Source organism: Notothenia coriiceps, unplaced genomic scaffold (assembly GCF_000735185.1).
Source record: "Notothenia coriiceps isolate Sejong01 unplaced genomic scaffold, NC01 NC01_scaffold00024668, whole genome shotgun sequence".
NCBI lineage: Eukaryota > Metazoa > Chordata > Actinopteri > Perciformes > Nototheniidae > Notothenia > Notothenia coriiceps.
The window spans coordinates 1,919,792-1,929,946 of NW_011357369.1; the positions used below are offsets into that span (position 1 = coordinate 1,919,792).

Here is a 10,155-nt window from a genome sequence, read left to right on the forward strand (position 1 = left end):
TTTATTTTGGAGTAGAGAGAAAAAGAGGCATGGGTTTAGAAAATTTTTGTCCCCATGTGACTCCGTGAGTTCCCAGACGCACCGGGGACACATATTTATGTATAAAAGACATCACAAAGTGCATTTTGCATGATAGGTCCCCTTTAATGTATATTTTCTGGTGTCTGACGCGTTGTGAGAATGAACTTGCATATTACTTGTGTGCGCGAGCGTGGCACGCATTGCAGACCGCAAGTGAACCGCAAGTTTACCTTGACTTTCCAATGCTTCTAATGCCATTTTTGCCGAGGTTCAAGGCATTGGCTACAGACAAACAGTGCCATTGCTCCCACTAGTTCAAGCCATCATACTGTATGTATGTATGTATTGAATGTGTGTGTGTATACAGGGGCGCCGTTTACCGACAGGCAAGTGCTTGGATCAGAAGGGGACCCCCAAATAAGGTAGATTAATCCAATCCAATCCAACTTTATTTATATAGCACTTTAAAACCTCCAGACCAAAGTGCTGTACAGAGAGATACATAAAATATACAATCACACAGCTCAGCTCACAAAACATAAAATAAATAAATACATTTAAAATAAAAGATACAAACACAAAACAAACCAGAATAAACATAACAATTTCAAAATTTAAAATAAATTAAAAAAAAGATTAAGAAGGTCCACAGCAACGACAACAGGAAACACCCTTTAATTTACTGCAACGGCATGTCGCGAAACCTCCACAAGGGGGCCCCATGCATAGCGTGCCGAAACTGCTTCTTAATTTCAGTTTTGTTGCTCCGCTCCGGGGGGAGGGGAACTTTACTGGCATTGATCCAGACCATTGACCTTGTATAAAATTCACAAGTGGACCTTTAACAAAAAAGTTTGAGTACCCCTGATGTACAGAAAGTGGACGTAAACAGATTTAAGACTGATTGACTCAGAGGGTGTTTCTCAATGTCAAGGAAGGATGCTCCAGAGCCACTATTTCAAGGATACTTCGTCATCGAGTCCCGCCGAAGGACTGTTCAAATGTCCAGGCTCCTTGGAATTCTACGGAGCCCGGCGTCCTTCGTAGCTAGAAATTTCGAGGCTGCACATGTGTATCCTCCGCGGTCTTAAATTCCCCACAATGCTTTGCGCACGGACCAATTTCCAAATCTTTGGCGGAAATAGCGCTCCATTTAAGGCGGGGCCTGCACACCTGTTAGCCTGTTCCACCATTCTTCGTTTTCCGAGGCTAGGAAGGATTCTTGCCTCGCTTCTGAAGCAAGTGACTCGGAAGACATGTCCTACCAAGGAAGCGTCCTCGACATTGAGAAACACCCAGAGAGCAACTTTCCTTCCTGCCAATTATCACTAGCTGTGAAAAACTGCCCCCTAGAAGTACAATTGTAAGATGAGGCTGTACTTATTTCAGTTTCCTAGGAGTTTTTTTCAATAATAATGTACTTCTTGGTGTTTTTTTGGTTGTGTGGTGGATGGGACAAAGGGACAGCATTGCTTGAATTTATTTTCTTGACCTCTCTTTGATTTTAGATTTTCTTCACATATGAGAGGTTGAATCAAGGTTTGAGGTGATTCAAAGTTGGGTTTGTGTTTCGATTAATACTTGTGGCTTATGGATTGCTTTACCTTTTTGTATGTTTAATAGTATTTTTGTTTGTTTTTTTAACTTGGATAACCTAACATTACCCTCTCAATATCACTGAAATACGATCAACAATGAGAGTTGCTAACTTCCAGCCCATCCTGTTGTTCTTTTACCCCTGACATAAACATTGGGGTCATACACAACAGTTAAGACAATGTGGCAAATTCAATCTTCTCACAAAGTTGATGAAAGACATTCAGGATAATTTGCCTGCTAGCTTGTGTGAACGTGGAGCAGGCAGACAGCCTGCAGACATGCTGCTGTCCTGATACATTGGTGTGGAAGGATGCACCTCATAATTGCGAGGTTTGTTTTGTTCCCTGCTTGTCGGATGTAATGAACATAACAGTGGTTGCAGACACTGAAAGAGTGCTGTTCTGTGACGTCATTTTACCTGAATGATAACATATGTATTAATGTGTACGATACAGATAGAGGCATACATCTTTTGAAAATGTCTTACATTGCTGTGATTTTAACATTATTTTTTATTGGTTGGTGTCATTTCACATCATAGAGAGGAAGTGTGTGTGTGTGTGTGTGTGTGTGTGTGTGTGTGTGTGTGTGTGTGTGTGTGTGTGTGTGTGTGTGTGTGTGTGGCATTGATGGTGCACACATCACCATCATTCCAGGGCAGTGGTCAGTGATACAGCCAGCTAATTTCACTTAAATCAGTCTGTGGGATGTTTCAAAGGACGGAGAGGTTGAGGAAATACTTCACGGATATTGGGACAGCTGACAATTATTCAGCCACGTGGTGTTTAGACCAAACAATTGTACTTAATTATGGATTAATAATGTATTTTGTAGCCAGCCAGTTACAGTGTAGTGTGTCTTTAAGGCTTTAAAGTCTTTAAAGTGACGCTTCACCCAATATCTGTCTTTTCACTCCGTCATGACCTTAAAAGTTGACTTTTAGAGTTGACTATGATAGACAACTGAGATTAAACTCAGTTGTAGCTGTATTTTCATTTGTTATGTGTTTTGCTTTCCGTCTGCCTATATTGTTTTTATAGGTCTTTTGAATTTAAGGCATTAGATGAATTAACTCCGTCCCTTAACGCTCATGAGTTTTTTTTATGGTTGTCTCTGTGAAGCTTTCATCTTCACCGGGTATGGTTTGACTCAGGGCTCTGACTGTGTGAGAGCAATCTGGCAAATTATTATAGAATTAGCAAAGTGTTATCCACAGCAGGGGAAATAGCAGACATCAATACCTATCCAGTATTTCTCCGCTTTCATTTTGCCTCTACATGCAGCCTGGGGATCAGCTGATGGTCAACTCAGTCTGAATCTGACAGAATTACATCAGTGTTTATCTTACTATAGAAAGGGCCTGCATCACCGTGAACTCCTCTTTAGCACTGCTGAACTTGCTGCTGAATTAGTCTGGAGCTTGAAAGGTATTTAGTGCCACCTGCTGGTGCTGATGTGGTTTTCTGGAGAGAAGACGGGAGACTGCTTGGCAGGGACTGATTATAGAGGCTGCTTGCTGGCTGGATGAATGTGATGCTTAACCTCCATTAATATCAAACCAAGGCCACTTTCTGCACTTTCTGCACTTTCTGCACTCTCTTGAGATGAAGAGGCGTTTGTAAAATAGCTTTAAAAAAGTTAAAGATATTGGACATCAATCATGCATATAAATCATAGTCTCTTTATGGAGGTGAGGTAAGGTAATTTGAATGAATATAAAAAGCATGACTGCACTTCGTTTTTTTTTTCTCTCCCTGATACGTAGTTTAACCTCACCTTTTATTTTATTTTTCAAAGGAGTTTGCAGTCAGAAGTGAAAAAAGTTCCACCTTTCTGTGTTTGTGTGTCCGTGTGTGTGTCCATGTGTGTGTCCGTGTGTGTGTGTCTGTGCGCGTGTCCCTGTGTGTGTCCGTGTGTGTGTCTGTGCGTGTGTAAGTGCGTGTGGGAACGTGCAAACATTAACGAAATATTTTCTTTGAGGCATCAGTTTTAGTGTTATTTGACCGTTTTATGTTACAAATAAACTACGCTATGTGTCATGTTATCTACACATTCTTGCTGCAGTGACCACCTTATATCTCATGTACATTTAAATATAACAATTTGTTATGTACAAGTTTCATTGCAGAGAGGGAGGTGGTGAGCACAATGAAAGATAGGAGATGATTATGGTTTTTTTCTTAATTAAAATTGTAAGTCATAATGTATATGTGAATGTTCACTTGAGTTTTATTGTATGTACAATTCAAGGTTGCATACGATATAAGTGACTGCTGCTGTTATTAACACCAGTCTGAGTGTGGTGCTCTACCTAATCCCATATCTTGGACGGCTCTCTGAGTACTGCAGAAGCCAGGAAGCTTTACTGCTGTGTTTTTCCTCAACTACAAAGAGCCTGTGTAATTAGCTTGCCTATTGCTGTGTTCATATTTTTCCTGTAGAGCACCAACTAGAAAATCCTCCCTTCTCAATAAGTAATTTATCTGAGCATTTATTTATCAATTGATTAAAGGAATAAAAAGTATACATCTGTGTTTTTAAATAAGTCTGAAACCTCTGTCATGACTCATTGCATGTATGAGTAAGATCCTAACTCTAACCTTTGAAACTTAAAGTGGATCTATCATGCTATATTTGAAAAATATATTGTAGGGCCATACCTATACAAAACATGTCTGTGAAGTTTTTTTTTCAAAATACCAAACAGTTCACTCATTGTAGCCATTCCTCATACTGCTCAAACCCCTCTTTTGCAGCCCTGTTAGAGAAACGAGGATCTTGGGTCCTTAGCTTGAAACAAATTAAAAAAGAGGAGGCGGAGCTAATGCCTGATCAGAATACTACCGGAGATAAAGTTAAATTCTGCTGTGATAAAACGCCATCCTGTTTAAACCACGTCAAGGATTATTTCTGAAATAGTATGGAGCTCAAATGCTTTTTCTCTTGTGGGTTTATCACAAGGTGAGTTCCTTTTTTTATTTCCTGATTTTTAAACACATGTGCTCTTCAGTACAGGTTAGCTCTGAGTGTTAGCGAGGCTTGCTAATGTAAACAAAGACGAGATTACGTCCGAAACACGTCAGGCATTGTTTCTGATAGCAACTTTCTGTGGGTCCGCCGACGTCACAGCGGATGGAAATCTGTATCCGCTCGTTGTACCCGTTTTTAAAAGATTTGGGTACGGAGGAAAAGAGAGAAGGTTTTATTTTCTGACACTGCATGAGTTCCCCGACGCACCGGGGCCACATATTTATGTATAAAAGACATCACAAAGTGCATTTTGCATGATAGGTCCCTTTTTAAGATGGACACTCTTTAAAGTTTTGAGGAAGCTTTCAAATGGATGTGTGTTAATATTTTATTGCCATGATGAAAGCTAATGTAGGCGTCTGGAAACATTTGAACAGAACGGTTTTACCTTTTGAACTATTGACTATATCTCAGTTTTTGAAAAACACAAGACCATAATGTACCAGTTTCTTTTAAAAGTGGGAGTGGGGTGAAGAAAGCACGTCATTTGGGAAAATGCGATTTTATACGGTGGATAAAAAGTTAACAAAAACCCCCACTATCATTTTCCGCCTCGGACAATCTCATAAATCACTCTGATACACACTGCTCCACCAACACACTGCAGACACGGAGAGAGACTGTTCTTGTTATTTACAATGTTTTATTTCTGATTATTGCACATAATACTCAACATCTTGGATGATTTATGAAGCATGGCGAACGGGTAAATGAAACCGAGACGATTCTTCAGTCCTCATCTTCGAATCTCTCCCATTTATGGAATTTAACAGGATTCATGAGGTCAAAGAAAAGGGTCTTCATTTTTTTCACAGCTTTGACCTCTTTTGGGTTTTGCATCACCTCTTTCTGTGGATGTGCTGCCTCTCTCGGTTTTTCAGTATTCTGTTGGTCAACTTGCTTTACTTTGTAAGTGTGCCCTCTCATTTCCTGTTTGTCCATCCATTCCTTCCATTGTCTCTCCGTCTGCACATCCTCCTCATCGTCCTCTTTTGTTCCATCCACTCTGACTCTTTCCTCCTCACACCCGAGTCCCGCGGTAGTGAACCCGGGATCAAAGGGATTCCTCGAGTATTCCTTTAACCGGCTGGTGTCAGCGACAGTGGCAACATCTGATGACATCTCTTGGTTTTCCTCTTCCTCAAATATAGCTGGCGGTGAGCTGGGGACAGAATCATTAGCGGCGTCACTGGTGTCTCTACCACTGGTTCCTATATCAGGGCTCTGACTGTGTGAGAGCAATATGGCACATGATTATCACATTAGCAAAGTGTTATCCACAGCAGAGAAAATAACACACATCAACATCATTCCAGTATTTCTCAGCTTTCATTCTGTCTCTACATGCAGACGTTCTTGCTTTCCTCTACCTCAGATGATGTTGGTTTCTTTACTACGAAGGGGCTGAATGTATAGCAATTTTGTTTTTTGAAAGGTTATACCTTAAAGTCTCCAAATTCACAGAGTTTGCTTCATCTTTTTCCTCCTCTTTGCTTTCCTCCATGTATTCTTGCTCGATTCTTCCGTGGCACCTTAATAGGACTCTCTCCTCTTGCTCCTGCCTCGTGTAATTTAGGAATATCTCATTTGCTGCTACCGCCATCTCTCCAAGCTCTTGAATCTCAGACACCATCTCTCTCAGATTCTGAATATCAGACATCGTCTCTGTCAGCGTATACCACAAGTCGAGGAGTTCTGCACTTATCTCAGCGGTTTGCTTCTCCACCTGTTTATTCACCATCCTGTTGATCCAAACGATGCAGAACCTCCTGTTCTTTGCTGCCTGTCGTCTCCACCTGAGCAGTCATTAACACAACAGTTGTTAGATAGGAAACATATATTCAGAAGCATTAGCTTGTATGGTTTGCTTTGAAATAAAATACAAAAGTAAACAATTATAAATCTGTGTAGCCTAAATATGTGTAAGACTTGCCTAAAGGGAGAGAAACTGCGATCATTCTTTTGACCAGATTTCCCCATCACTATCTTTTCTTGACCAGATATCTGTGAGGAAATGGAAGAGTGATTTTATTTAGAGTTTAACATTTTGGTGACCAGAGTATCATTGAGAAGTGTTTCTGCCATCCAAATTAACACACTATTGTTCAAGAGGTATTAGGGGACTAATACCCTCCTAATTTGATGCAATTGTAATGTATGATACTGGGACAAATGACACCTGAGACAGTGTTGGCTATCATGTTAAACTAAATCAGGAACAAATCTGAATAAAAGTTGCTCTGCATTAAATTGTTGACTTTTTTGATTCGTCAGAAAAAATGCACTTGAGGAAAATGTTTAACATCCACATCTAATGTAGTGCTTTCAATAAATAAATGGCTTAGCGTTCTCCATATGAGGGAAGCTGACCAGTATTAAAGCCCGTACTGGAGATATGACTAGCTATTGCCATCATTTAAGATGCTTAGTGTTCTCAATTCCTTCTGGACTCACACTTTTAATTAGTTTTCTTCACTGAACTGTTGAATATTAGAGGAAGCGTTTCAATAAATATCATCCAGAATGGACTTACCTCAGTTAAGTATTGGAAATGTATTCTCTCTTCCTTTTATGAATCTGCACCAACTAGACTTGTATACATTTGAAAATGAATGAAGCTTTGCAACATGTTCTCCAGAACTACGTTGTTGCTATGCAGCAATCCCATACAGAACAACAATCAATAACTGTATTTATTTAAGATATTGTGTTTGTGTGGTATCGTGTCAAGTCATCTGATTTCAAAACTTATTGAGCTTGTTAATTTCTCCAAATGTTGATACTTAGACTGGTTTTTAATGTGCAGGAATTCAATGTGTGCATGTTTTGTTTCTTATCACACTCTATTTTAATGTACATTTTAATCTTCATATAATTAAGTTATATCAGTAATATCTTTAATTGTTGGTCTTCTGTCTTTATGTAATATGTTGATGGTGCGAGCCACTCTGTGTTGCTCTGGAGTTTCCCCCTCCAACAGATGGCTGCTATTTCCAAGTAATAATTATGACCTCAGGCCAGAGTGGTTTCTATAAAAGGCTTATCACGTTACAGCGTTACTTTACATTTTACTTAAATGTCCACATTCCTACTTTACCGCCTTTCATTTTACCACTTTGTATGCTTATTGCTTACCTCTCTTCTTTGTCTCTTTTTGTCTTTCTGCCTCCATCTCTCCATACTTCCCTGACTTTCCATCTCAAGGACAAATAGCAGAGATTTTTAAGAGGGTTGCTGAGCTGTAATTCTAAACTAAGAAGTTTCAGGAGTGTCGTATTCCTTTACAAGATGGCAGGCTCTCAAAGTGACTCATGTTTATCTACAAACGTGTTAATTCCTTGGTCTGACATTAAAGTGCTGCACGCTCTCATGTGACCAAGGATTCCCGTTCTCATTGATGTGCACATCTGCTGTCGTAAAACCAGCTGACGCATAAGTTCTGGACACACATATCACCTATTAACTCTGTGTCCCTCAGTCCTACGAGTGTGTTTTGTTTCTGTGAGGCACATTGGACTGTTGGCACTCTGTATTTTAGCAATGAGCTCCACAGAATCAGGGGTGAGTTTGATATGATATCTTTGACTAGGATTTATTACAAAGCTACTCAAGCGCAATATCACTTTTTCTATTCTTCTATACAATTGATCTGTTATTTTATTTAAAAAAGGATTCAATTCGTAGCCTGTTCCTTTAATTATCGTTGAATACAAGTTGGACATTTAGCCCAAATATTCGTTGTTTCTGCACCTTTGCCAATTACACACCTGAGAGATTTCCATGAGTTATCTGCGGATGTGATGTGTTTATTATTGCTCTTTACCTTAATGACATGACAAGTGACTCACCTCAGACGTAGCACACCCCCACCCAGCTCGGTGATATTTTGATGTTGTGACTGAAGTCACGCACCAGTCGTAACATCTCAGAAGTATCAATATGGATCTTCCATCTTTTAAAATGTCATGCACCAGAAACTGAAAAAGCCATTTGTTTGTGCATGTGGCAAATACTTTGTTTTGCCCTAATGTCAGTACAAAAAGAAAACAACAAAATCTGTTGTTGTTTTTGAACATGCACATCATTTCATTCTTATAAGGAAAATGTCAATTTCTCTTCTGGAAATGCTGAAAACTGAATATTTTTCATAAAAACACTAAGAAAATCATGTAGACTTGAATCCGAGCATGCATTGGGAGGACGTTAGTAGACATTTCTGTGACTACATCTGTGACTTCTAACTGTCAAGAGACTTAAAACCAAGAGAAAGTTCACTCTTATATTATTTCTGCACAGTGTATATACATATATTCACTCCAGACTGGGAATCCTTCTTTTCATTAGCCATCTGTTCGTCTCTGTCCTTCCCATGTCTCCTTTTCTGCTTTAATAATTCAATCTCTCCTGCTGCTTCTCATAAGTATTCTCTTTGCACACCAATGCCAGACTACATTATCCATTCAAGGAAATAGTAGATGCTTTTTTTGATGTGATAGTTGGTACCAATACAGTGACTGAGTTATCTTATTCATAATTGTTTATTTTGAGAACAAAAACATGATTTACAGCGTTGCAGCGGCAAGCTAACCGTGGTGCTGAAAGATGAATGTTCGGATATAAAATAACATGTGTCAATGTTGTACTTTAAAGGTGAAAGCGTTCACATTTGTCCCAGCCTTTAATTATTGTGTTGTACTCTATGGTAGTATTAAGTGGCCTGATTAGTTTGGATCAGGGGTGTCCAAACTACGAATCGGGGGCCAAATGCGGCCCGCGGCCCATTTTGAAACGGCCCTAATTCAAAAAGTATAATGAAATATGGCCCACAGATGAAACTTGTGCTTGTCTTGTACTTCTTAAATATAGATGAAAACAGATATTACACAGTATTCATGTGTTAAAAAGCCCACTTTTCAAACAAATTCAGTCAGTTAAAGTTGAAAATGTTTTCTATCAAATCTAAATTTATAAGAAAAAAGCCCAATAACTTATTTTCATAACACGCTTGAAATAAACCCTTCCTATTTCCTCTTATCAGCAATCTGAGGCTTCTGTTTTAAGGAATGAGTTGCTAACAAAATAATTGAAACCCTATGGATAGCTGTGATGTAGGCTGTTGTTTTTCTTAAAGCATATTGAAGTATTAAGCATCATTTAGCTACATTTGATTTATTTTTGCTGACTTATAACTTAACTTATGAGGCAATATACCTCACCTCAGTGGCCCAGCCCTTCGTATATTTGTCTGTATGTGGCCCTCGGTGAAATAAGTTTGGACACCCCTGGTTTAGATAAACAGTCATGTCTTGTAATGTCTCTGGGACCCGAGGAAAAAATGTGTCTTCCATTTTCCTTTTTTTTATGATTTCCTACCTATTTAGGGTTAAAAAAACATCTTGCAATTTAGACTTTTTTTATTTTATTTTAGTATTAAATGTTACAGTATGTCCACTGTAGAGGACGTCGGGACCATATTAGTTTGAAAAGACAGATAGACTATGTAAC

The 10,155-nt window shown here is 39.1% G+C and overlaps 1 protein-coding gene across 1 annotated transcript in view; it reads right to left on the reverse strand.

Annotated features, from left to right (window-relative positions):
* Window positions 1-5,379: 5,379 nt before the first annotated feature.
* Window positions 5,380-10,155, reverse strand: part of LOC104955677 (multiple C2 and transmembrane domain-containing protein 2) — a 59,183-nt gene continuing 54,407 nt past the window's right edge. The window contains exons 12-14 of the mRNA XM_010783061.1: window positions 6,584-6,654; window positions 6,093-6,446; window positions 5,380-5,878 (exon numbers count right to left, since the gene is read on the reverse strand). Coding sequence (XP_010781363.1) covers window positions 5,380-5,878; window positions 6,093-6,446; window positions 6,584-6,654 — 924 coding nt within the window. The remainder of the gene's footprint in view (window positions 5,879-6,092; window positions 6,447-6,583; window positions 6,655-10,155) is intronic.